Below are 27,775 nucleotides of genomic sequence, written 5' to 3'. Positions count from 1 at the left end.
TAGTGATGGATTCTTAGGACACCAAAAGCACATTCAATAAGAGAAAAAATACATAAATTGGATTTCATCAAAATTAAAAAAACTTTGTGTTTCCAAGATATTTTCTCCCAAGATCTACAAATTACCAGTAAGCCCAGGAAAAGATGCTGGATATCATTAATTGTCAGGGAAATCAAAGTTAAAACCACAAATAGCTACTATATCATGCCCACGAGGATGGATCAAAAAGTCAAATAACAAAAGCATTTTGTTAAGGATGTGAAGATAACAGAACCCCTTTATGCACTAAAAATGAGAATGTAAAATGATGAGCTACTTTGGAAAACTGTCTGACAGTTCCTCAAATGACACATTAAGAGTTCCTACAGGACTCAGCAATTCATTTCATTGGTGTAAGAGAAAGGAAAACGTGTCACACAAAAACCGGTACATTAATATGCATAGCAGCATTATTCATAATAGACAAAATGTGGATATAATCCAAATATCCATCAGCTGATAAATGGATAAATAACAATGGTCTATACCATGGCATGTTAAGTCATTTAAAAAAATGTACTGATTCATGCTAACACATGAACGAACTTTGAAAACATGTTCAGTGGAAGAAGCCATCATAAAATACCACATATTGTATGACTCTATTCAACAAAATGTCCAGAATAGGAGATCATAATAATGGCCAATGTTGGCCCAAATATGCAAATAATCCAAATGAGAGGTTAGTAGGAATCCAAGCTATAGATCAAATAATTAAAAATTTGAAAAATGAAGTCACATTAAGAAAGTATCTGTTATGCTTACTTTGGCAGCACTTTTACAAAAATTGGAATGATACAGAGACCATTAGCATCTGCATATAAGGGTGACATGCAAATTCAGCAATCATTCCACATTTTTTAAAAAATCAATTAAATGACAGAAAAGAAATTAAGAATATACATTGGAGGGGCCTCCCCGGTGGCGCGGCGGTTGAGCGCTGGGTTGCGAAGCTGCCCTCACGGCCTCTACAGCACCAGATCGATCCCCGGCTGCTCCCCGACCACGGGAGGAGGGTCCCACATGGCGCGCAGACCTCTCCTGCCGCCCGCTGCTCCCCTCAGCAGTGTGCTTAGGTCCTTCTGCCTGCTCTGCTCCCCGCTCTGGCTCTGGTGAATTCTCTCACTCTCCCGCGCTTCTGACTGTACCCAATGCTTGCATAAATAAATAAGTAAATCTTTTTAAAAAATTATAAAAAAAAAAGAATATACATTGGAGAAAGTATGCTCTCTTCAACAAATGGTGTTGGGAAAACTAAACAACCACAAAAGAAAAAAGCTAGATTATTTTACACCATACACAAAAATTAGATCAAAATGGATTAAAAACTTTAACGTAAGACATGAAACCATAAACTCTTCAAAGAAAATCTAAGTGGTATCAGCCTTGGTAAACTTTTGGACCTGATTCCCCAAACAAAGGCAACAAAAGCAAAAATAAGTGGGACACATCAAACTAAAATCTTCTACACAGCAAAAGAAATCATCAACAAAATGAAAATACAACCTACTGAATGGGAGGAAATATTTGTATATCATATCTCTAATAAGAGGTTAAAACCCAAAATATATAAAGAGCTCATCAAACTTAATAGGGGGAAAATCCAATTAAAAATATGCAGAGATTTGAAAAGACATTTTTCAAAGAAGACGTACAGATGACCAACAGGTACAAAGTGCCCAACTTCACTAATCATCAGGGAAATGCAAGTTAAAACCACAATGAGATATAATCTCACGTCTGTTAGAACAGCTATAATCAAAAACACAAGGTCCAGTGCGCAATGATTACAAACAGCAGCCTCCTTGGGAGTGTAAGCAGCTTGTTGCTTTGTGAGTTGCCCTAAGGGACCTTGTAGACAGTCCTTTCTGATGGACATCCATGTCTAATCTCATGATATGCCCACTACCACACTCCAGACAGGGTTACCGTTGGAAGTCCCAGAGCATGGTACACAATGGTCAAGTCATCGTGTCCATTCCCAGCAAGCTGCAGAACAAGAAGCATGTGACTGAGGTACTATACAGGCTGGCCACCAGGATATTCACAGCTCCAAGAAATGGGGCTCTACCAAATTTAATGTGGATGAATTTGAAGATATGATTGCTGAAAAGTGGCTCAACATAGATGGTCAGATACATCCTTCATTGTACAATTGTCCCCTGGACAAATGTAGGCCCTGCCCTCATGAAAGTCTCAGAGCTACCCCCTCCTTAGTCATGTTCACCAATAAATCCCGCTTCCTTTCAAAACAAACAAACAAACAAACAAAAGACAAGAAATAGCCAGTATTGGGAAGGGTGTGCAGAAAAGGGGATCTTCATGCAATATGGAAAACAGTATGGCAGTTCCCGAAAAAATAAAATTAGAATTACTATATAATGAAATCTTGACATTTGTGACATGAGTGGACCTTGAAAGGATGATACTAAGCAAAGTAAGTTAGACAGAAAAGGTAATTTTAGGTGATTTTATTATACAAAGTGTTTTTAAAAATGAACAAACAAAATAAAATTTTATGAAAAAACAAAATGGAATTAGCCAGTGGGGAGTGGGCTTGGGGTGTGGGCAAAACAAATGATGGGGGTCAACAGGTACAAACTTCCAGTTACAAAATGCTAAGTCATGGGCATGTAATGTACAGCATGACTACAGTCAATAATATCGTAGCACATACTTGAAAGTTGCCAGGAGAGTAAATCCTAAAAATAAACTTTGTATGATGATGGAGCGGGACAACTAGATTTACTGGGTGATCATTTCACAATGTATACACATATCAAGTCATTATACTGTAAACATGAAATCAATATGTTATTTATTAATTATATGGCAGTAAGAAAAGATTTTTTTAAAAAAAGATATCCTCAACTTGGGGATAGGGAGGGGTACAGAAGGAGATAAATTCCAGGGGGGAAAAAAGGCAAAATACTATACAAGAACCATGATTTAGATATGAAGTAAACTGAAATGTGGTATGATTTCAAGCAACTGATGAAGTATAAAAAAAGGAAAAATATTTGACTTCCTCTTCAATAATATAGGGGTCTGCAATACTGGAAACAACAGGGAATAAACAAACTCACAGTACATTACATAGCTGTGCAGAGTGTTAACAGTCCTTCAATTAATGATACTGATTTTCAATCCTTAAAAATAAACAAAGTGAGCATAATTCCTTCTAGCTCCATCCATGTTGCTGCAAATGGCATGAGTTTATCTTTTTTGATTGCTGAATGATATTCCATTGTGTATATATACCACATCTTCTTGATCCAGTCATCTATTTTTGGGCATTTGGGTTATTTCCAGGTTTTACCTATTGTAAATAGTGCTGCAATAAACACAGGGGTACAGGTATTCTTTTAAATAAATGTTTTTGTGTCCTTTGGGTAGATTCCTAGGAGTGGAACTGCTGGGTTATATGGTAGCTCCATTTTTAGTAGACTGAGGAACTTCCAGACAGCTTTCCATAGTGGTTGGACCAGTTTGCACTCCCACCAGCAATGTGGAGAGTTCCTTTTTCTTCACATCCTCACCAACATTTGTTGTTGCTAGTTTTTTTGATATGTGCCCTTCTTACTTGTGGGGAGGGAGAGGGATCAGAGGGAAGGAGGGAGGAAGGAGCACAGGGGACTGAGGTGATGGTGCATGGGTAAATTGGTGAAAGAAATTCTATGGGAACTATACCTGAAGGTGTAGGGAAGCAAACATTGTTTGAAAATGAACAATGATGTAAAAAATATATATAAATAAAAATAAAATCAAATAAAAAATAAAATTAGATTTTTTCAGACCAAAAAAAATGAACAAAGGGCAGGGGGGAGGTCTCCCTGGTTGCCTAGGGGTTAAGTCTCTGTGCTATCACTACTACAGCCTGACTTTGATCCCTGGCCAGGGAGCTAACCCATGTGGGTTAGCTCTCCTGTCTCGCCCACTGCTCCCCTCAGCAGTGTATTTCAGTCAGTCTGCCTGTTGTGCTCCCCACTCTGTCTCTGGTGAATCCTCACTCCACACACCTCTTGCCGACACCCTAGTTCTTGCATTAAAAATACATATTTAAAAATAAATAAATAACCACAGGAAAAAAATCCCTGGTGTCGCAAGGGGTTAAGGTGCAACCTACAAAGCTATCCGAAGCCACTGCAGCACGAGTTCAATCCCCAGCGAGGGAGCTACCCACATGGCATAGGAGACCTCTCCTGACTTTCCCACTGCTCCCCTCAGCAGTATATTTCAGTCAATCCGCCTGTTCTGTTCCCCACTCTGTCTCTGGTGAATCCTCTCACCCCCCACCCACACTTCTGGCCTGTACCCAAGTTCTTCTATGCATAAATAAATAAATCTTTAAAAATAAACGAACAAACTGCATAAGAGTTACAGCTTGGAACAAAATGTAAGTGTTATTGACCTCAACAATATAATAAATTGTTAAGTAAATTGGGAAAAAATAAAGGGAGAACTCACTGGAATTTTTTACAAAGTGGAGAGTTTAAGAGGTTGTGTCAATTTATAAAATACAGAACAAGAAATTGAGGTTAAAGTATATTACTCAAATTTACAAAGGCAATCCCAAAAGAGGAACCAAAAATTATGATAAAACTATATGGCCTCCCTGGTGGTGCAAGGGGTTAAGACACAACCTATGAAGCTAGCTGCAGCCACTGCAACATGAGTTCTATCCCTGGGCTGGGAGCTACCCACATGGTGCAGCAGACCTCTCCTGACTTGCCCACTGCTCCCCTCAGCAGTGTATTTCAGTACATCTGCCTGTTTTGTTCCCCACTCTGTCTCTGGTGAATCCTCTCACTCCCAACAACTCTGTATAAATAAATAAATCTTAAAAAAAAAAAAAAACTATATGGAGGGAAGGGAGTTGCAGTTTATCTACTTAGCAGATCAGCAGATGATGGTTAAAGTGGATAAAATGAGGCAGCTCTCACCTCCCAAGACTGCCCACCCATGTCTATGCAGGCATGTCTTTTAACAAATTTTTCCCTTTCAAAAACAGCAGCAGCAGCAGCAATGGCTCTCTGCCCACCTGTGTCTTTGCAGGTGCCTCTTTTTCTCCTTTCTCCTTTTCTTAATAAACCTGTCCCCTTAAAATGTAAGCTAATAATAGTAATAATAATAATAATAAAGTGGGTAAGATGAGGAAAAAAGTTTAAGCATGTGATTTAGAGACATGAAGATAATCACCAAGAATCAAATAGGTGGACCGCCCTGGCGCAGGGGTTATGTCTCGCGATATCAAGTTATCAAGCTATTGCCAGCTACTGCCGCCTGAGTTCATCCCCCCCCCCACGGAGCTGACCCACATGGTGCAGCAGACCTCTCCTGTCTTACCTGCTGCTTCCCTCAGCAGTGTATTGAGTAGATCTGCCTGTTCTGCTCCCCACTCTGTCTTTGGTAAATCCTCTCACCCCCCCTCACCTCTGACCTGTACTCCAGCTCTTGTATGCATAAATGAAAATAAACCTTTAAAAAAAAGAATCAAAAAGATATTGAAAAGTGTTTCACTCCAGGTAACAAGCTTGGAGTAGGGGAGACAGAGCAAGTGATTCCTATTTTTCATTATAAGCCCTCTACTATTTTATCTTCTAACTATGCATGTATATTACTTGACTAAAGGTTAATCTTTTTAATTATCCTGGCCTAGTATCACAGACAATATGCACCTATGTAGATGTATATATAATGTATATATGTATACACACACACACACACACCCCTCTAATTAGCAAGATGTAAGATGTGCCAGAGCCTCTTTTTCTTCACAGTGGTAGAATTTTAATTGGGGACATTTTCTAGCCTTCCTGTAGTTAGTGTACCCTTACAATTAAGTTCTTGTCAATGGAACATATGCGGGAATTATGTATGCAAACTTTCAGATCATGCCCTTAAAAGGAACAGGGTTTTTCTTTTTCCCCATTGCTCTCCGTACTGGCTAGAATAAAGGTAGAGCAATAAGAGAGAAGGGTCCCAGTCCTCAACATCACCGAACCGCCATATTAGGCGTAAATTGTTTATATGGGGGGTTTTACAGGGCACAGAAACTGATTTTGGTGGTCATTGTTACTTTGTTCATCGTTATAGCTGTAGAACAGCAATAGAACATAAAGCACACTGCAAATAGAGAGGAAAATGAGGTCAATTTCAAGAAAAGGACTGGAGTTAGAGCAAGGGAGAGACCCTCAGGAGGCCTGAAAGCTAAGCAAGATGCACTACATTTTATACAGTAAGCAATAGGAGGCCAGGGCATAAAAAAATATTACATAACAGAGGACCCTAAGAAATTAGTATAATGTGTAGAATGATTTTGAGGGGAGAGAAATGGAAAGTGTGACGACCAACCAGATACCATGTATTTTATTAGTCCAAGTGTGTGAGAACCTACGCTAAAATATCACTGAAAATACAGCAGAAAGAATAACTCTGAAAGGCATTTGTCAGAACTACTGAGTTAACTGGGTGACAACCTGAAAGTATCAATGATTTTTTCTAAGATTTTTTTTTCTTCTAAGATTTTTGATGAGGGAAAATAAGGGAATGAAAACAACTATGGAAGAAATAAAAAAAGGATCTGTGTTGGTATGAAGTAATGAAAACACACTTAAGAAACTAGCTACAGAAACTTTTTAAAGCAATATAGAAACTTTTTCTAAATTTGTTACAAAGTTATATCGCAACAAAAGCAACACTATCTTACTATTTTATGACTTGAACAGATGTTAATCACCTACTCTGCATTTCTTCTCAAGCATCAATACACCAAGGAAAACAATAAGAAACAAAATGGTCACATTTTACTTTCCAACTAGAATGATTAGGCATAAGTGGTAAGTAGAACTTGAAATGGATTAGTTTTAAATTCACACTATAATCAAAGAAGAATTTTATGTGATGGCAAGTTATAATAAAGCATATCATTTAAGTACCAAAGACAATTTTAAAATGCCTCTTTCTCAAGACTTATAATAAAATCACAGAATGTGTAATGTGGAAGGATCTTAGAGATCTAGCAAGGGTTCAAAGCTGGTGACAAATCTCTTCTACAATATCCCTTACAGTAAAAAAGGTCACTCATTCTTTGCTTTACCCTATCCAGTGACAGAAAACACTATTTTTCAAAGCCAATTCTTTGACTGTTAGGATAGCTTTGTGAATACTTTTAAATAATGAGCCAAAATCTGCCTCCTATCTGTCCTGGTTTGACCCTCTCCTACACAACATTTCTTCAACTAAATAGACTTTTTTTTTTATTATAATTTTTTTTAAATAGAGGCATGTTTTATTTATTTGTTTGTTTGTTTGTTTTGTTTTGTTTTGTTTATATATGCACTGGGTACAGTCAGAAGCGCGGGAGGGTGAGAGAATTCACCAGAGCCAGAGCGGGGAGCAGAGCAGGCAGAAGGACCGAAGTACACTGCTGAGGGGAGCAGCGGGCGGCAGGAGAGGTCTGCGCCCCGTGTGGGACCCTCCTCCCGTGGCCGGGGAGCAGCCGGGGATCGAACCGGCGCCGCAGTGCTCAACCGCTGCGCCACTGGGGAGGCCCTAAATAGACTTTTTTGCTGCTAAACCAAACCACCTCAATCTCATCAAATCATCATATAACATCCTGACCCTTCTTGTCATCTTGATCACCTTTGTCTGACAATCATCAGTTCTGTTTTTTTTAAAGATTTATTTATTTATGCATATAAGAACTGGGGTACAGGCCAGAGGTGCAGGGGGTGAGAGGATTCATCAGTGACAGAATGGGGAACAGAACAGGCAGACTGACTGAAATACACTGCTGAGGGGAGCAGCGGGCGAGTCAGGAGAGGTCTGCTGTGCCATGTGGGTCACCTCCCTGGCCAGGGATCGAACTGGTGCTCCAGGGGCTGCAGATTGCTTCATAGTGCTGTGTCTTAACCCCTTGTGCCACCAGGGAGACACCTGATAATCATCAGTTTTTCACCACTACTTTTAAAACATGTTGTCCAGATTTGAATGCAATACTAATAACAATATCTGGAATAGCACAATGGAACTAAGATCATGTTAAATAGAATGTAGCACCTAGAACTAGTGCTGGTCAATAGAAACTCTTATAAGTTCTATCTGCACTGTCCAACATGCTAGCTATAAGCCTCTCGTGGCGCTTAAGATCTTGAAATGTGTTTAGTACAACTGAGAAACTGAATTTTTAATTTTCAGTTTATAACTAAAATATAGACACTGATTATTAAAATTTCCTCAAAATGTCATATAAATTATCTTGTTCAATTCATTGTAAATTTACTTACTAGAATATGTCAAGACTTAGTTTAAATAAATTAAAATAATAAGGTATTTTTCTGGATTCTAAATTAGGTCCTAATTTCTGAAAATAGTGAATTTAGGATTCTGTCTTTCCTACTACTATATAGGTGACTACAAAGTAACACTCTAAATAGAATAAGAAAATAATTTCAATTTATTTGAAAAAGTAAAAACAGTTAAATATATAAAAATTACTTAGTACCATCACTATTACATAGTCAGAGGTCTCCACTTAAATGTTTTATAAGTATCTGAAACATATCTTTCCCCCAAATAAACTGCAAAACTGCATTCTCACATCTCCTTGCACAATCCTCACAAATTTCAGATTGCCTTCTTGCTTACTTTCTTCAATTGAAAAAATGACAAATCATCCCAGTTTCCCAGGCCTAAAATCTTTCCTTGACTCCAATCTTTCTCTCATACCCCAAATACAATCTAGCTATTGCTATTTTCTCTGCCTGAATGGCTTGAGTTTTTTCCTCACCACCAAACCTTTGATCAAATGACACCTTAGTGTGAGGCCTTCTCCCCTGCAACTGCAAACTGACTACTCCATACTCGCTATCCACCCCTTCCCTACTTTATCACTTATCATGTGCCATACTATGTATTTTATTCATTTGCCTTCACTAGAAGAAAGCAACAAGAGAAAACAGATGTCTATTTTATTCACTTAAATAGCCCCACTTTCTGGCCTGAAAAAGTGTGAAACATCAGTTGACCGAATGACAAACCATAAATATTATATATGCAAAATGAGTCAATCAAGGATGTAAAAGAAATAATTGACACATTAGGGTAGTGGACTGATTATCTTTACAAACGAAAACAGGTAAAAGAACAATTTGTTAGCATTGTTTTAAGTGGCCAGTACATCATTTGAAGTCTGTTAGTTAAAATTAACCTTCCTCAAGCGCTCTGGGTTCGAAACCCAGGCTCCAGGAGACGACCTCTCCTAACCTCACCTACTCCTACACCTTCATCTTTTCCTAAACTTTACCATGGCTTAAAATTAACCCAATAAAGTGGGTTATAATAAAGTAGAAAATGACTCTAACATAAATATTTAAACAACATTCCTGGGTTTAGCAGGCTCACAGTTGGTTTAAATTAATTTGTTTCATGAGGATATTATCACCTATAATTATAAAATAACTGCATTTTTCATGTTATAGGCTTGTCCTATCCTATTTAATTAACATAAAAATCCACTTCTCCAGTTGCACTAACAATGCAATGCCACATGGAGCTAGTAGCTATCACATTGAGCAGCTCAAATACAGACATTACAGAGAGCTTTATTGGTCAGAACTTCTCTAGGCTTTTTTCCTAAAGCTTTATTTTGAAGCACATAAGTGATTCAGCTGAAACAGAGGCAGAGTGAAAGATTTTAATTTCTCATTCTCTATGTCGGTGATTCTCAAACTGCAGTCCCTGGAGCAGCAGCACCAGCCTTATTCAAGAACTTGTGAGAAATACCATTCTGGAGCCTCAGCACTCACCCCCTTTTCCAATTTGCAGATTTCTTTTTACTTCAACATCAACATAATCACATTTCAATCTTTTCTACAGATTTCATTAGAAGCCTCTAAATTAGTGGCTACAACAGTGGAATAACCAGGAAAGGGGGAAATTTTTCAATTTTGTGCCAACTGAATTTCACATGAGTAAAAATTACTTTTATAATAAATATAGCCTATTAGCTAAAATTAATGCAACAAGAAGTTGAAACTAAAGTTGTACAAGTGTTACAAAAGAAGCTAAACAATTTGTTCTCTAATTTCCTCTTATCACAGACCTAATACAAAACTAAATGTTTTTCTATATCAATAGTCATGTGTCAAATATTTTTTATTAAATTTTCTGATAGAAAACATGCATAGAAGGTTCAGCTAAGAGTAGCAATGTGATAGTACATTAAAAATGATTGTAAGGGCCTCCCTGGTGGCATAAGGGGTTAAGAGACAACCTATGAAGCTATCCGCAGCCATTGCAGCATGAGTTCGATCCCCAGCCAGGGAGCTACCCACATGGTACAGCAGACCTCTCCTGACTTGCCCAGGCTCCCCTCATCAGTATATTTCAGTCAGTCTACCTGTTCTGCTCCCCACTCTGTCTTTGGTGAATCCTCTCACCCCTCTGGCCTGTACCCCAGATCTTGTATGCATAAATAAATAAATCTTTTTAAAAAATGATTATAAAACCATTGGGGAAAGATCTAGACTTGGCTTACTAGAAATTGGCCCCAAAAAGGAGACTCTCTAAGTGCCTGATTGATTACAATTCTGCCACAGCCAAGGATCTACTGAGATAACCTACCAGTGGAAAATTACTTAATCACAGTTCGTGTGTAGAATGTTTTGCACGTACACTGCACTAGTAGCAGATACTAGATCACTTAAAGAAATCTATAAAAATATTTACATCTTTAGTACATGTGGAATCCATGAGAACCTACATTATACTTCATAAACTGCCTCATAATATTGCTTCAACATATAAATAGCCACTTCCAATCAAATATCCTTCCATAAAGTGAATACTGGCAATGCTCGACAGAATTCTGAAATCTAACCATCCTTCACTGCTAAACACTAAGGACACAATTTCTTGTTATATTGTAAAATATCCATTTTATTATTTAAAAATAGGAAAATGAGCAATGTTAAGTACTAGTCATGTGCCAGCAGTGCTATTTATTTCTCTCACTCATGTTGATGTCCATAGCACAGATTCATGCATATAATGTACATTTAATTGGCATTTCTGGGGGAAAAAAAGTGAGAATTAAGTTCTTCAAGAGAATTCAAAGATATTTTAAAAGTCCCAGCCCTCAAGGAGGTCACAAACCAAACTAGGCGACCTGGCAAACACGCGAAAAGCTAAATGACATGTAACAATCAAAAATACCACGTGGCAGGATAGGATTATTTGCAAAGTTAACGACAAGGAAAGTACTAGCAGTCCAGGTCTCCCAGACCCGACACGGTATTCCGATGTAAAAAAAAAAGAAAAGGTGACACAGCATTCGTCCCACAGGAAACTTATCAGAGGAAGGACTACAATAACTGAAGAGAAAAACAGAAACTTCCATACAAGGCTTTTAGAGCACACGGGACCCCAGGAAAAGTTAGAGCATCAGAGACACACACGCCCGTCCGCTGGGCCGGGACCTCGACCAGGCTCCTGAGACATGACCCCTCGGGAACAGCATCCCTGGCTCTTTCTTCCTCCGCCCCCCACGAAGCTTTCCACTGGACAGTCGCCCCAGAAATGCCTCCGAGCACTGCCACGACGATCCTCTCACCTTCCTCTCCCTCCCCGCGCCGGTATCAGACGGCGGCATCTCCCTCCGGGGAAACACCGGAGGGCGGGGGAGGCGGAGCGGGAGAAGCGCTCGCGGCCGGGGCGGCTCCGCAGCAGGGAGGGGGGAAGGCGCGGGGGGCGCGGGCGAGGCCCCCGGGTCCCGGCCCAGCCCCCGGGGTCCGGCCCGCGTCTCCCCCGCCCGCGGGCACGCCCCTCGCCCGCCGGGCCCCGAGGCGCAGGCGGCGGCTCCGGGGACAGCCCCGCGGCCCGCGCCGCGCCCGACCCCCGCCTGCCCTGCCCGGCCCGGCGGCCGCGCTCCCGCGCGCCCCTTCCCGGCGCCGGCGCCGCGCAGCGACAGGTCCCGGGGGACGCGGGGCGCGGCCGCCGGGGCCACACCGCGCCGCGGGCCTCCGCCGGGCGCGGGTCGGGGCCGGGGCTTCCCGTCGGCCCCGGGGGCCCGGCCTGCCCCGCCGCCCCGCCGGCCCGCGGCACTTACTGCGGAGGTTGTGGATCAGCTCCGAGTGGCTGGCGCCGCCGGACTTCCAGGCCATGGCTAGGCACACCCGGAGCAGGTACAGGACGGCCTTCAGCGCGGCGACGGTGCCCAGCAGCTTCGCCAAGAGGGAGACCACTTCCCACACGCCCGCCGCCCCGCCCGCGTCCCCGCCGGAGCCGCCGCCGTGACTGCCGTCGCCGCCGCTGCCGCCACCGCGCGCTCCCGGCATCCCCCGCGGCGCGCATGCGCTCTGTGACGCCGCGCGGCCCGGGGCGCGGCCGGGTGGGGCCCGAGGCGGGGGTGGCGCGCGCCCGGTCGCCCGCGCCGCTGGCTGCCGTAGCTCGGGGCGCCGGCGGGGAGCCCGGCTGAGTCAGCGCCGCCACCGCCGCCGCTGCCTGCCAGTCCCTGAGGCTCTCGGCTGCACGCCGCCTCCGGGCTGGGGCCGCGCGCGGGCGGGCGGGTAGGCGGGCGCGTGCGAGGCCGCAGCTCCCGTCCCCGCGGGCCGGACGGGTCGGTGCCGCCGCGTCTCCGGATCTGGTTCGCCCTGCCGGGGGCTCCGCAGCCGCCGCCGGGTCAGCTGTTGCGAGCCGCGGGTCTGCTCCTATGGCTGTCCAGGTTGCTAGGCGGTGGGCTCCAGCCTTCTCCCGCCTCGCCCAACCCAGCCGGCTATTATTTAGGTGGATTAGAGCCCCAGCTCCCTATGGCCGAGCACGAATAATCCTCTTAGAACCGAGAAAACCCAGGCCTCCTCTAACCCGGGTCCTCTAGCCTTTGGTTTGTGACAAATATGTAACAGTTTTGTTAGCAGAGACTTGGGTACCCCGGTTTGTTCTCAACTCTGAAGGCACAAATTCAGAGAGTGGAAGAATACCATGACACCAGCGGTGAAATGGAGCCGAGGGAATGCTTAGAGCAAATGCAGTTGGTTAAAAATACCACCAGATCCTGTAGTTAATGATTTATTCTCCCCATACAAGTGTGTGTTTTCAGCTAAGTCTCAAATATCAGAGCTCTAGTGCTGTCAGCTCCGCAAGATCATGTAGTAAGTGGGACACTGACAAAGATACCTACCTGTCGTGTCCAATTCGTAAACTCCAGTCAGAACTGGGACTGATAAAATCCAGTCATCACGAGGTCCAATAAACTCTTAACGAAGGGGAAAAAAAGCTGTGTTGAGGCATCTGGACTACTGCGTCAGCAGCAATTTTTGAATTCTAGTTTTCGAAACGTTTTACCAAACGTGACACAACCCACTTCCAGTTCGAAATATGCATCACCTATTTCCTGGTGTTCTCTGACCATAAACGAAATTACTTTCAAAGCTGTGTTCTTCCTATAAGAAATAAAATTGTCAGTTTGGGGCTCTAATAGTTTTTCATTGCATCTCAGTAGTTTCTAATGGTCTTTTGTTTTAAAAAATCCTGACAACTCTCTAAAGCTAACCTGAGTGGTAATTCCATAAGCTTTGACTGTGAAATAGGGCTGCCAATACCAGATTTAAAAAAAATCAAAGCCCCGCTTAAAGAAAACAATCTATACAATTATGGATATAATATAAAGGACCTATGAATAAGTCATACCTCATCTGCAGCAGGATTTACATTCTTTTATTTTGGAGGTCCACAGCAAAAGAAAACTAGCAACAGAGGACAAAATATAAGTGTTATTAGTGGTTTAGATATTAAGTGCTATTAGTTTAGATCGTTATGGACTTATTAGGAAAAGATACAAGGTACTGATTCTTGAAAGATGGGCAGGATTCTGAGAAGTAGAGAAGAATGCAAAGATGTTAAAGGCGCAATCAAAAGCAAAGAAGGCTCTGAAAGCAGTGATTCCTGAGCGTAGATATCACATAAAGAACGAATTTTAAATCATATACATAAATGAATTGAAGGCTATACAGACAATAGACGTCAACACTAGAATTCCAACCCCAGACTCCCTAAGTAGGGATTAATTCTCCCTAAGTAGGGATTAATTAATCCCTAAGTAGGGATTAATTCTCCCATTTTAAAGATTTCCCAACTCCAGACTCTGGCAATGTGTGTGTTTACCACTTTGAAGTAAAGAAACTGTGAGGTAAAGAGAAAAAGATTTAGAATAACAAATTGGTACGCTAATGGGCGTACTTCATGAGAATTTACGGATTTTTAATCTTCTCTATGCTCAGTAAAGTGCAAAACGAAATACTCGCTACTAGGTTGTTTGTCTTACATTATTTTTTAGTTGCTCTCAAATTTGATGTACGTTGCATAACTATTGTACAAATGCCTTTTTTTTTTTGCGATACTATAATAATTTTGCAGATAAGGAGCAGGACCTACAAGGATTCTCACGCTCTCGCCTCTGTTCAAAGCCACCTCCACAAAGAAGGGCGCTCCTACTTCCGTTCAGAAGCAGGTGGTGCGCACACGGCGACCGAAGAGAATTGACTCTCGGCGGCCACCGTCCTCCCCGGGACGTCCTGTCCAATCAGAGCCCGCGGGAAGGGGCGGGGCTGAGAGGCGCGCGCGGCGCTTCCCGCTGTGGCTGCTGAGGCTGCCGTGGCTGCTCTCGGCATGGAGGAGATTTATGCCAAGTTCGTGTCTCAGAAAATCAGCAAAACCCGCTGGCGCCCGGTACCCCCGGGGAGCCTGCAGACCGCGGAGACCTTCGCCACGGGTTCTTGGGACAATGAGGTACCCGCACTCCCGGCTGGGGAATCCTGGCTCCGCCTCTCCCTGGCTCCGCGCCCCGCACCGCCCGCGCGGGAATCTCCCTCCCTGGCCGGTCTCGGTCTCCCAGGCTCGGGCCCGGGGGTTCTGTAGCTCCAGCTGGAGAGGTTGTGCGTGAGCCTGGGATCTCATGTGTCTTAAACTCTGAGCATACCGTTTGTCTGAGATGCTTTTAAAGCAAGGTTGCTTAAAGGTAATGTAAAATTTAGGTTCCAAGAGTTCATGGATGTTTCATCTTAAGATAAATCTTTCTGCTTTACAGGAAAATTATGTTTCGTTGTGGTCGATTGGAGATTTTGGGAACTTGGACTCAGATGGTGGGTTTGAAGGAGATCATCAGTTACTATGTGATATCAAACACCATGGTGATGTCATGGATTTACAAGTAAGCCTGTAAAACCCCAAAACTAACTTTTTAAAAAATTAGAATAATGAGTTTAAAGATGTAAAGGATCTTAGAGTTTGTCTAGTCTTACCCCAAAACTACAGGAAAATCAGTTCACACTACATTATCAATGTAGTCACTTAAGGTAACCACTTACCAGCTGAATCAGTGAGGGGGAGTTGCATTTAATCCTTGTGGTGTTTTGTTGTTCGTTTTTTTTTTTTTTAAACTTGGCCTCTTTTTTTTGTTTTTTAATTAATTAACCATCTACTGTGTGTCATGCACTCTTTGGGGAGCTTTACATAAGTTGATTTAATTCCCCTCATATGTTTGTGAATCAAGTATTGTCAGTTTTTACCAATGAGAGAACAGAAAGATCTTTTGTGCATGTACAGAGTGAACAAATACTTAAGTTGGGGAAAAGTGCTAGTATTTTAGAGCTTCGGTTTGATTAATGATCTCCTCCCTACAGGTGCCTAGACTCTGTCTGTCAGCCAGCAATGAACAAGAGCTCACTACCACACGGGGCCAGGCAGTCCTTCCTATAGCAGTACACCTTGCACAAATGTTTTAGCTTTTGACTTCTCAAAACAACCCCTAAGTAGGGATTAATTCTCCCATTTTAAAGATTTCCCAAGGTTTGAAAACTTAACTTGGCCAGAGTTTCAAAACTAGTAGTAATTGGTGGAAATGACTTTAGTTTTCAAATCCTGATCTGTATGATTTCAAAATCCCTGCATCTTATAATGTAGTGTTATTTTATTTTACTTTTTTATGATTTATTTATGCATACAAGAACTGGGGTGCCAGCCAGAGGTGCGGGGTGGGGGGGCAGTGAGGATTTACCAGAGACAGAATGGGGAACAGAATGGGCGGATTGACTGAAATACACTGCTGAGGGGAGCAGCAGGCAAGACGGGAGGTCTGTCTCTTCTTCTTGGACAGGGGATCGAACCCATGTTGCAGTGGCTGGCAATAGCCTGATACTTGATAGTGCTGAGAATTAACTAACCCTTGCTCCACCAGGGAGGCCTGGCTCTTTCTTTTTAAAATGATTATAATTGTAACTGAGCTAAACAAATGGGTTTTTTCCTACTAATATTTCTAAATTATGCCAAGCAGGAATTTTCTGTTTAGTTTTTTGATCAGGAAAGAATTGTAGCTGCTTCATCAACAGGATGCGTAACAGTTTTCCTTCACCATCCAAATAACCAGGTAAAGAAATTTTATTTGAAAACTGAATTTGTTTTTTAATTATTTTTAGGAATTTTTAAATAAGATTGTTCTTAATTATGACACAGTGAGGTTTTATGGTCCCCAAGCATGAAGAGGAAAGTATTGTTATATTACCCATCTTTTAGTGGATTGATTAATCCTAGAACCATGTTGTGTGATCTTTTTTTAATTTTTTGAATTTATGTTAAATAAATTATCTTGATTTAGACCTAACAGTATGGTTTTCTGGCAAACAGTTTTTTACTTTGATTTTCCTTTAAGTTCCTATGCTAGTCTTTCAAGAAGAAAAGTACCTCCAAAAAGAAAAAGCACTTTCTGCTTCTGTAGATGAAACCCAGGTTTTAGTTAGAAGACATGGTACACTTTATATATGTAAAGATAACATTTTTCAATGCCTTTCTTATATGCTAAACCCCTGGAGTACTCTTTAAAATAGAGTGGTGAGTTCAAGACTTTAAAATTGCGGCACTTTTAGTAATAGTTTTAAGTAGCTAAAAGACTGCTTTTTTTAGATTTGGGAATTAATAAAGGTTACTTACCATGCTAGTAGGTGTGCCTGGTAAATATAAGACCCAACTCTTCCTAAGAGTTTTTCTTAATGAAGTCATTCAGAAAGTGCTATAAAGATTAATTTCTTACATGTAGGCCAGTTCTCTTAAGAATTTATAACTGCTTTTCAACACTCAACTACCTGCTACCTAAAAACCATTTCTTTAGTTTGAGACAAATACGGAACATTATTGAGCAGTATTCCTTTTGAATTTGATCCAGTGTGTACAGAGCTTTGATGGAAGTTTCTGGACTCTCATACTTGGAAATACAAATGAAGAAGCAGAGAGTTACTCTTCTAAAAGAGTGTGACAGAATTTTAAAATACTCTTTAGTTGGAGAAAAGTGCTAGTTTTTAAGAGCTTTGCTTCAATATATGATAGCCTCTCTTCTGGTGCCTAGACTCTGTCTGTCAGCCAGCAGTGGACAAGAGCTCACTACCACTCAGGACCAGGCAGTCTTTCCTGTAGCGGCGCACCTTGCACAGGTGTTGTGTGCAATAACCCAGAAATTGTCACGGTTGGAGAAGATGGCCGTATAAATCTCTTTCGAGCTGATCACAAGGAAGCTGTGAGAACTATAGGTAAGATAAAATCTCTATATTTCTTTTGCCCATCACATATCTAAGTGTTAAGTACATACAATGCTCGGTGTCTTGAGGGATATAAAAACATATATACAAAGCAGGGTCCTTTTATCAAGACAGTGTACTAATAAGACCTATACTGAATGACTACGGAGGAGATGGAAACTTTTTTTTTTTGATTGGGGGGTCGCTAGAGATAGGAGCAGGTGACAATTTTTAATCTAGGTTTTAGACCACTAGTGACACTAAAAGATGGGACTAGGGTGGAGGCAGGTAAAAGTATTCAGAGAGACCAAAACTATAGGTTCACCTGCCTTTAGATATTTGTATGGTAGAGTCTAGAGGTAAAGTAAAAATGTTAAATTGGGGCCTAGTTATAAAGTGTCTAATGCACAGCTATAAAGGGTGCATATCGTTAGGAGGATAACTAAGAGTCTTTGAAACTTTTTGCACCATGTCATGCTTTAAAAAGGTTATTCTACTGTAGTAGGTTTCAGCTGCTTCATACAGACTTGTCTGAAGTTTTTGTTTTTAACTGTTCACCACTCCAGACCTCCTATATCAGAGTTCCTATGCATGGAATCAATTTTTTGTGTTGTTTATTATGATTTTTGTTTCTGAGGAATAACACTGGTTTAGTTGTTAAGGACCATTGCATTGTGGCAGTGTGGAGGAGTGTCACAAAAGTCTCTACATATATGTTCTATTATGTGAAATAAGCTCTAAACACTCTAGGAAAAAAGGAAGGACTTTGTGGACGAGGAGAGAATTAATGAGGACACTGATGACTCTGAGAATATGAATCAGCAGAATAATACAAGGTCAGAGTGGGCTCTGTAGGAAGCACTGCAGTTTGGCCCAATAGAAAGTGGTTCTGGGCTAGCAACAGTGGGAAATAAAATTGGATATGAGAGCTGACCAGCTGTCTTGGAATTGGGGAGGGAGGGTAACAATCTTAAGTAGAACTAGAAAAAAATGTGAGAGCTCAGTCTTCTATTTAGAAAACAGTTCTGGTGTTCTGTATCCAATGACCATTTTTCTACGAGTCCATTTTAACTTGTATTACTCCATTTTTCTATAGAAATTAACCTGTGACATTTAAAATGTCATTTGCAATATTTCAGTCCATAGAAGGATTTAAGGATTTCAGATTTTCATGGGAAAAGAGTACCCATTAACACATACTGCATTTTCTTGATTTGTAGATAATGCAGATAGCAGTACGCTCCATGCTGTAACCTTTCTTCGAACTCCTGAGATTCTTACAGTAAATTCCATTGGACAGCTAAAAATATGGGATTTTAGACAACAAGGAAATGAGCCCTCTCAGATATTATCACTGTAAGTTTGGACTTGTAACTTCAGTTGTGTGATGCAAAATTATTCAATTGTTTATAGCAATGTATCTTAAACCATACTATATTTTAATTGCTTTTAAGAGAATGATTCCTGATTAAATTTAATAAAGCAAGGATAATTGATGAACTTGATACTACCAGGCTGCAGTCAATCAATATTTATTGTATTGACTCAGAGCCTTCATCTCTTTGAAGTTTATATTGTTTAATGGGGAATTTGTTTAATAGTGGGCATAAGACACTCTAGGTATGATTTGGAACAAAATACAAGATAATTTTTCTGAGCAGAAATCTTCTATGTTTGCAACCTTTTCTAGTAAAAGAGTAGAATGTGTCAAACTGAAAAAGTAATTATATGGACTAAGCTGACATAGGAGTAGGAATATGCTTTTTGTTAGATATACATAATATTTTTTTAAAGCTAAGAATTGGACATGTGGAGGGTGGCGGGAGGAGAAGAGGGATTAGGGTCAGGAAAGGGGAGTGGGAATTGTATGGGGAATATAACTAAAATGAAATGTATACACTATGCAAAAATGAAAAATGATGTAACAATTATATAAAATAAAATAATTCATTTAAAAAAAAGAATTGGACATGTGTTTTGCACATCTTACTATCAGGTTATCAAGCTCACTGTGTCTCCAGAAATTGAAGAGAGAAAGAATAACTTTGGCTTTCATTTACCACCCCCCCCAAAATTTTTGATATTTAGAAATACAGAGTTCAGCCAGTAGCTCCTGCCATAAAGTTATCTTTTAGTTAGTAGAATGAAACATGTCTTGTGGGTTATATAATGAGAAATTAGGCTTTTCCAACATGTAAAAGTTTCCATGTTTGATGTCATTGTGTCTCCCATAAAAGGACCGGTGACCGAGCACCACTCCACTGTGTTGACAGACACCCCAACCAGCAGCATGTCGTGGCTACTGGTGGCCAGGACGGAATGTTGAGTATTTGGGATGTTAGACAAGGTACTATGCCTGTGTCTCTGCTGAAGGCTCATGAAGCTGAAAGTAAGTGTTGTGGCTTAAGTTTCTGTTGGGTGAGTTATGTGATCGATTGTCAGCAGCGCTCCAAAATGATACATGTGGAGAATTTTACATCATAGCCTTTTGTTGGAGTAATTAATTGCCCTTTTCCCCACATCTAAATTCCTTAACATGTTTCATTATTACATCCAAACTGCAGTGATTATATTATATATCCATCTTTTTATGCTCATTTTCTTAGTATGTTTTACTAGTAGACGTGATGAGCCAGAAACTTTGCATGATTTTAAAGCTGTTGTACATACATAAAAATAATACCAGATTGTTTTGCCATACTTAGTGGATGAGAATGTCCTTTTACCATGCAAATGTAGGCTATTTAATATTTGCTCATCTGTGTTCTTCAGTTTATTATTGTACCTTTTTTTTTTTAATACCAGAATAGTAGATAGAAACTTTAGTAATTTTCTTTATGTTTGTCTTGATTTTGGTGGGAATTTTTTGGCTGGATGGAAATTTTTCACTTTATCACTGGGTTTTTATATCATGCCAGAATGAATTACACTTTTAAATTCTGATTTAAGAGAAGTTTGTATTAAAACTTGAATGAAAGTACAGAAAGGTGAATACTACACCAGTATTGATACTTCTCAGTTCAAGTAAGCTATGTATTACTACTGAGGAAAATAACTGACTTAAGATTATATTTAAAAAGCAAATAAAAATACAGAAAGAACTTTGCTTCTTCTAGGTACAGTATAGCTATGTCCAGGAAAAAAAGAACAAAGAGGGATGTCCTCAGGGTCTGATGAAGGCTCCCCCATGGTGTTAGAATTACAAACACTCAGATATCTTCTTACCAGTGCCTTTGAATTGCCTGCCTGTATTGTTAATCAACACATGTGAATGTCCTGACTTGAATGTATTATTTTGAATTCATCCTGACTCCTGGCTAGAGATGAAATAAGCTGTTTTATAGAGGTTTGAAAGTAGATACCTAAGAGTCTAAATTTGGGCAGTTTGCCAGTGACTCCATAAGCTATTTGGTTTCACTTTGTTTTCATAAAACGGAATGAAAGTTCTTCATATAAGCGCCCATGTAGAACACATTCTTCCCCCCCCCTGAGGAAGGTAGCCTTCTTTTTGTTTTGTGCCATTGGGTTTAATGGGGTAACTGTCAGAATGAAAATTTATCACCTTGTAAACTTGTGCCTTATACTTTTTATGCTGTACCCCAGGCACTTGCTGTGCTGGTTCTTAAAGGTCACCGAGCCCAGGTTCTCAAAACCCTTGTTCAGAGACCTCCTATTTTATCAACATGCTGCAGATAATGTCCTAAGAAATCCATGTGGCCACTGGCAACCAGATGTCTATTGGCACACAGAGTTCCCTTAAACCCTACAGCATAAGGGGTCTCCAGTCCTAAATTGGCTTCTTAAAAGCCCTCCATCTAAAACTGGATCTAAATTCTTGGAGCATTTCCAGGTTCTGCTTGACTAGGAGCAAGTTGCTATTTGTGTGATTTAGGCCAGGAGTGTCCAGGGTCTTGGCATGAGCCAAAATTGGACTCAACGTCTTAGAAATTTATTTGTACAGTACTTTTATAGTTCTCTCTGTCTTTCCATTAATATAATCTTTATATATTAATGATGCAGAATGGAAGATAAGAGAACTTCTCTGTTTTTGAAAAATCTTTGCAGAATTATCCCATCTTCATACTTTTCCAAAAAAATTTAATGGGTCATATGACAGACATTTCATTCATTTGCTGGTCCAATACAGAGTAGATTTATTCGGCTTCTTATCCTGTCTACATGTTACAGTCATCTGGGGAGTTGTATTATGTCTTTAATTCTGAAACCTTTAATTCTAATCACAGACTTAAGGTATGTCTTGGATGTTACTGGAAGATGATGCCTAGAGACAAATTTTTTATATTTGTTTAAATAATCTGCCCAGGGATAAACTTCTTGGTTGTGTTTTAGTGTGGGAAGTTCATTTTCACCCATCCAACCCAGATCATCTATTTACTTGTTCTGAAGATGGCTCCCTTTGGCATTGGGATGCCTCAACAGACGTACCTGAAAAGTCATCACTTTTTCACCAAGGTAAAGTTTTAATAAAGGTACTTGTAATTTTATTATAGTTTAAATAATAAATTATAATTCCGATATATTTAACATTGACGAATGACAGTGTTTTCCTTCAGGGGCAGTAATTCTAGTATCTTAGGGCTTGAAATCTAACTCTCAGTTAATTGTTGGTGATAACAAGTGGTAGAAACTGGCTGACTTCAGATGACAGGGATCTTGTTAGTGAGTACATTGTCCTGGGCCCTTGGGCTAGACAGTAGGCTCGACAGCTTTTACATTGCCACCTGCCTAGGTAGGGTGTATGGAAAGACAAAAGTTGGTCTTTACAGTATTTTTTTTTTTAAGGCTTATATACTTATGCATACAAGAACTCTAGGGTACACGCCAGAGGTACAGAGGGTGAGAGGATTCACCAGAGACAGAGCAGGCAACAGAACAGGCAGACTGACTGAAATACACTGCTGAGGGGAGCAGCAGGTGAGACAGGCAAGGTCTGCTGTGCCATGTGGGTCAGCTCCCTTGCCAGGGATCAAACTCATGCTGCAGTGGCTGCGGATAGCTTCCTAGTACTATGACTTAACCTCTTGCACCACCAGGGAGGCCTGGTCTTTTCTGTATTAAGAGCCTGGTTTCTCTTCAAACTAAAATGTCCTGTCTCCTAATGAAGGACAAAAGTAAGTAAAGGTCAGCTAGAAACTACACTAATGATCATGAAATCAAGAGGTTTTGTTTTTGTTTTTGACATTTTCCAAGCTTCCTGCTTTTGAGTTATCTATGGTTCCAAAGTTCATATCTTCATTCAGTTCAGCAGATGTTTATCAAATGCCTACCATTAGCTATGCTCTCTCCTTGGTGTTGGAGCCTGCAACAATGAGCAAAACAAAATGCCTACACATACTGAGTAAATGTACTAGCAGTCTATGAATAGTGTCTCGGTAAAGGTCCAATCAGAAGACAAGCTCTTCTAGATTTAGAAGGAATTGGTTTCATGTGTATTAGAAGGGTTAGACAAACAAAAAGGGACTAGAAGGATACTAGAAGAGCAAATGGGAAGAAAGCACAGTCCCCAGAAATAAAGTATTAAAACCTCTGCTGCTGTGGTGTTAGAAGTGCTGTCAGAATTGGTTGTGGATCAGCAGTAAAGGTGGCGCCTCAGCCAGGACTGGAATTACTGCCACTCTTGTCATTGCCAGAAATATGGAGCAGAAGAAAGCTCCCACTCCCCGGCCCCCCTCCCCACCACCCACAGTAGTACCTCCCATTGGCAGAGTCCACAACAGGGGAGGCAAACAGATGGCAAGGGGGCTTGGAAAATAGAAATTGTCCTGACAGTACATAACAGAGCATGCAACAGTGGGAAAAGGACTGAGAACAAAAAGGGTAAGAACTGGGCTAAATACATTGATAACTGAAGAAGATTGGAATGGAGGAGGATAAGGAATTAAGAGGGAGAAAGATTATGCTAATATAAGGCAGGGTTAGTTGGCTGAGATAACATTTGAGGGCAGACCTGAAGAAGTGAAAGTATGAGTCACATGAAAGCCTTCCAGGCAGAGGAAACAGCATATACTAAGGGCCTGAGATAGGCCAAAGAACAGCAAGGTGGCCAGTGTGGCTGTAGTTCTAGAGCATGGTGGGGAGTAGGGGGAGCTGAGAGATAGCAGTGGAACAGGACTTTGTAGACTTTAGATTTTAATTCTAAATGTGATAGAGAGCTATTCCCTTTTCGAGAATTTTGAGCCTGAAATGGCACTGCCTGGTTTATGTTTTCAAAGACTCACTGTGGCTACTATGTCATTCTCTCTTGGGGGAGAGAGAGGGCAAAGTAAAAGCAGGGAGACCAGATAGGAAACTTAGCACAGTGGTCCTACTGTGCTAAGTATTGGGGGCCTCCCTGGTGGCGCAGGGGTTAAAGACAGCACTGTCAAGCTATTGCCAGCTACTACAGCATGAGTTCGATCCCTGGCAGGCCAAAGAGCAACCCACATGGTACAACAGACCTCTCCTGCCTCGCCTGCTGCTCCCCTCAGCAGTGTATTTCAGTATATCTGCCTGTTCTGCTCCCTACTCTGTCCCTGGTGAATCCTCTCACACACACCCCCATACCTCTGGCCGTGTAGGTTCTTGTATGAATAAGTAAATCTTCTTTTTCTTTCAAATTTTAGTATTTTTTTTAAAGATTTATTTATTTATGCATATAAGAACTGAGGTACAGGCCAGAGTTTGGGGGGTGGAGAGGATTCACCAGAGACAGAGTAGGGAACAGAACAGGCAGATTGACTGAAACAAGGGGAGCAGCTGGCAAAGCAGGAGAGGTCTGCTGCACCATGTAGGTACCTCCCTGGCTGGTGATCGAACTCATGCTGCAATGGCTTGTAGATAGCTTCGTAGGTTGTGTCTTAATCCCTTGCGCCACCAGGGAGGCCTGCATAAGTAAATCTTTAAAAAAAAATACTACTTTGCCTGATGACTTCAGATTTGATATCTGTATTATACTATGGAAATTTGAGTATTTAATATCACTAAATTAGCCATTAGTCAAAAAATGGTGGTATGTAAAAGTGGAATTGTCAGTCTGTTATTTTGAGAATCAAACAAGTTTAAATCATTACCTTAAAAAATATCAGAATTACAGATGTTTACCAACATAAAATTTATCTTGAAAGATTTTTTGTTTTTTTTTTCTCATAGGAGGAAGAAGTAGTACTTTTTTGTCTCATAGCATTAGTAACCAGGCTAATGCTCACCAGTCTATTATAAGCTCCTGGCTCAGCACCGATCCTGCAAAAGACCGTATTGAAATCACAAGCTTGCTTCCCAGTAGGACTTTGTCTGTCAACAGTTTGGATGTCTTAGGTCCTTGTCTTGTTTGTGGGACTGATGCCGAAGCAATTTATGTTACTAGACAACTTTTTTCATAGAAATACTGTAATTTTATAATTTCAGATAAAAATATAACCTTCAAAGTCCAACTTCTATGCAAATTTTTATTATTGAAAGATGTGAAATTTGCAGGGGAGCATCTGTAAAGCATTGATAATGTCAGTGCCTAGATTTGGCTTTTTTTAGTTGGACATTGCCGTAACAGTTTAGAATCTGGTAGATTGCAAAAGAATTCAAGGTGTGGAAACATATCAGAGGGATCCTGGTGCTGATGAATGTACTACCAAACTGTTCTGGTCAGCTCATGGAGCCAAGTCCTCATTTCTGGTTTTTTGGGACTTAATACTGTCAAACCATCAGTGGGTTTCTATTATTTCTATCACAGTATTTGGGGTGTATGCCCTCTCTAGTGGCATTAGCCAGTGTTAGTTTCTTCTTTTAATTGCAAGTTTTTTCATCAACCTTTTCACAACCTTTTATTTTCTTAGTAATCTTAATAAACCTTTTCAAAATTGAACAAAATGACATTTTTGCAATATAGAGCAAAAATGACAAATCTTTTTGTAATGTTCAAATTCTTTTCAGGGGAAAATCTTTTGACAGATCCCTTTATTAGAATATGTTTGAACAGAACTATGCCAACTACTCAGACCCAACTTTCTTTTTCTTGATAAGAAAAATACATTTTTCCTATGGACTTTTGCCTTTATTTAGTTTTGCAACATAGTGAAAATTGCCAAACTGGACATTGTGCAATAAGATAGAATTTTACATTAATGAGTGAACTGACTTTGAAACTAACATTGATAGGTAACATGTATGAGACTAATAAGATGATGTGGTAACAGTGAAGATTGCCATCTGTATGCCTACCTGAAATGTTAATGATGACTTGACATGTAGTGTGTTAAGACAATTTATGACATTGTCTTTCCAAAGTTTGTTAGATAAAATGTGTTACTGAGCTAACGAAGACCTTTATGACAAATCACTGCTATTACAAAATTGAAATATGTGTTTATTTCATAATTCCAATAACAGTAATTATGGTAAATTTTTGCTTTTCTATCCTAATAAATATTTTCAATATTTTATGCCCTTCCCTCAGGGTTTTTGGGTTTTGGCTTTTGTCAACATTTTTAAAAGTAATACAAATATAGACCTGCTTTTACGTGTGTGTGTATTTGGTTCAAAAATATTTCATTAAAGATCATTAGTAACTTTGAATTCCAAAGAATCAGAACAGAAAGAAATGTTGCTGATAGGAATTTTTAATCTGTTTATAGTTTTATTGCTGGGGCTAAATTTTAAGACTTTCTGTTATTACAAATGTAACTCATTATAGAAACAAACATAGTTAAAAGAAAAGTTTAAATACTTATAACCTCAGAGACAACAAATAGTCTTCCATACCCTTTTTCAGTTCATCAATGTGTATAAACTTTTGGAAAAATGAAATACGCATGGTGTATTTGTAGCTGCATATTTCCTATCAGTAAATACATGGATTTAATCAAAACACCATAGCTATGAATTTTCTCTTGACTTTGTGTAGTTCCGGTCATATGACTGCCTTGCCTAAGCTGCAGAGTCCCTCTCTCTACCAGGAACAGGTACTCCACATTCTACTTAGCAGGCTAAAATCCTCCCTCTGGGTAGGCCCAGAGTCAGCCTCACTCCTGAAGATTAGCTCCCAGGTGGTACATTTTCCATGAACAGTTAATGGCAAGCTATATCTCAGCTTTCATCTGCATTGTCTGCTGCTGAGAATTTAAGGGTTTCATATGTGTTGGTAGCACCCCTCTATATACTGACAGTAATATATGCAGTTTCCTTTGATCATTGATAATTGATGGAGGGAGCCAGATATAGAGGCTTAGAACACTAGATTGGACTGGAAACAAGTTTTTAGTTTGAAGCTTTGCTTTTAGGGTTATTTGCAACCATGATCAAAGAAAGGATATTTGAATAATGTTATTTCCTGTCAATCTATGAGTTCTGCCAGATTTAATAAGAAACTTTATGGAGTATAAATAATACCCTAGTTTATGAATTTGTCACTGCCTTTATTCATGAAACTATCAAATGGGGTTTCTTTTGAGGGCTACAGGTCTTAGAGGTAGAAGTTATCCTGGATCATTTCCACGGCATTTCCAACAAATTATTTTCTAACCCCTACTTGAAAATGTGATAAAGTTTAACAGTTCCCAGGGTAGTCACTCACTTGGACAGCTTTAATGGATCCAGCATTTTATCAGGGTTTTAATGTAAGTGGGACCCAAAAGAATTGTGTAAGAAAGGTAGGATCATGTTGCTATGGGCTAATAAAATGATCTTGTGAACCTCCTATGAGACAGAATCAATTTATTGAGTTTGCATTACATTGGAGTGCTTTACTATAAGATCTCACTAAATAAATGAATTTTCATATACTGAACTGAAATTTGCTTTGTCTTTCTCCAGGAGCCACAAAAAAACTAGTTCTTTTCATCACATATTCAAAACTATGTATTGTAGCTTTTGGAGGTATTTTTATTTTAATTCCTTCAATGGATTCTTGTGGGCAAGATTCTTTTCCCTGTCTTTCTTGCCCTTCTTGGCTACACTCTGCTTTTCCTTCTGGAATCCTTTTAGGTGTCATTTTCTCAAGAAAAATGACAATCAGGGCTAAACTGCTTTAAAAGCCCTTCATGCTGAACTTCTGTTATGCTGACAGCCTTGTGTTAGTCAGCCTGTCTCCCTCTACTGGACCACAACCTCAAGAACAGGGCCCCTTAGTGTCTTGTTAACAATGTTTAATACAGTACCTGATCTCTGGTAACACTGAATCT

At 40.2% G+C, this 27,775-nt stretch overlaps 2 protein-coding genes, 1 non-coding gene and 1 pseudogene across 4 annotated transcripts in view; 3 read left to right on the top strand and 1 right to left on the bottom strand.

Annotated features, from left to right (window-relative positions):
• Positions 1 to 12,410, bottom strand: part of PCMT1 (protein-L-isoaspartate (D-aspartate) O-methyltransferase) — a 34,757-nt gene extending 22,347 nt beyond the window's left edge. Inside the window, exon 1 of one of the 2 annotated variants that reach the window (XM_037520561.2) lies at positions 12,149 to 12,410. In XM_037520561.2, coding sequence (XP_037376458.1) covers positions 12,149 to 12,377 — 229 coding nt within the window. In that variant the 5' untranslated portion in view covers positions 12,378 to 12,410. The remainder of the gene's footprint in view (positions 1 to 12,148) is intronic. The other variant, XM_054697913.1, reaches the window with a different exon arrangement.
• Positions 797 to 900, top strand: LOC119253607 (U6 spliceosomal RNA). The gene has a single exon (XR_005127140.1). It is a non-coding gene; the product is annotated as a U6 spliceosomal RNA (small nuclear RNA).
• On the top strand, positions 1,816 to 1,903 carry LOC119253621 (small nucleolar RNA SNORA70; annotated as a pseudogene).
• A 318-nt stretch (positions 12,411 to 12,728) lies between the features above and the next one.
• NUP43 (nucleoporin 43) lies at positions 12,729 to 27,393 on the top strand. The gene is made up of 8 exons (XM_037520559.2): positions 12,729 to 14,826; positions 15,125 to 15,247; positions 16,385 to 16,462; positions 17,435 to 17,615; positions 18,824 to 18,959; positions 19,841 to 19,992; positions 21,954 to 22,076; positions 24,753 to 27,393. The coding sequence occupies exons 1-8, from the start codon at positions 14,707 to 14,709 to the stop codon at positions 24,980 to 24,982; spliced, it is 1,143 nt and encodes a 380-aa protein (XP_037376456.1). The 5' UTR covers positions 12,729 to 14,706; the 3' UTR covers positions 24,983 to 27,393.
• The last annotated feature ends 382 nt before the right edge of the window (positions 27,394 to 27,775 follow it).

Source organism: Talpa occidentalis, unplaced genomic scaffold (genome assembly GCF_014898055.3).
Source record: "Talpa occidentalis isolate TD23 unplaced genomic scaffold, MPIMG_talOcc4v2.1 talOcc4.2, whole genome shotgun sequence".
Lineage (NCBI taxonomy): Eukaryota > Metazoa > Chordata > Mammalia > Eulipotyphla > Talpidae > Talpa > Talpa occidentalis.
This window is presented reverse-complemented; position numbering and strand designations above follow the sequence as displayed.

Bases quoted from the DNA above. Each gene is read 5' to 3' on its own strand.
- NUP43 (XM_037520559.2), top strand. From the start codon at position 14,707: ATGGAGGAGATTTATGCCAAGTTCGTGTCTCAGAAAATCAGCAAAACC. The intron at 17,616-18,823 runs GTAAGATAAAAT...CTTGATTTGTAG, and splicing joins GGAAGCTGTGAGAACTATAG to ATAATGCAGATAGCAGTACG. The intron at 19,993-21,953 runs GTAAGTGTTGTG...GTTGTGTTTTAG, and splicing joins GAAGGCTCATGAAGCTGAAA to TGTGGGAAGTTCATTTTCAC.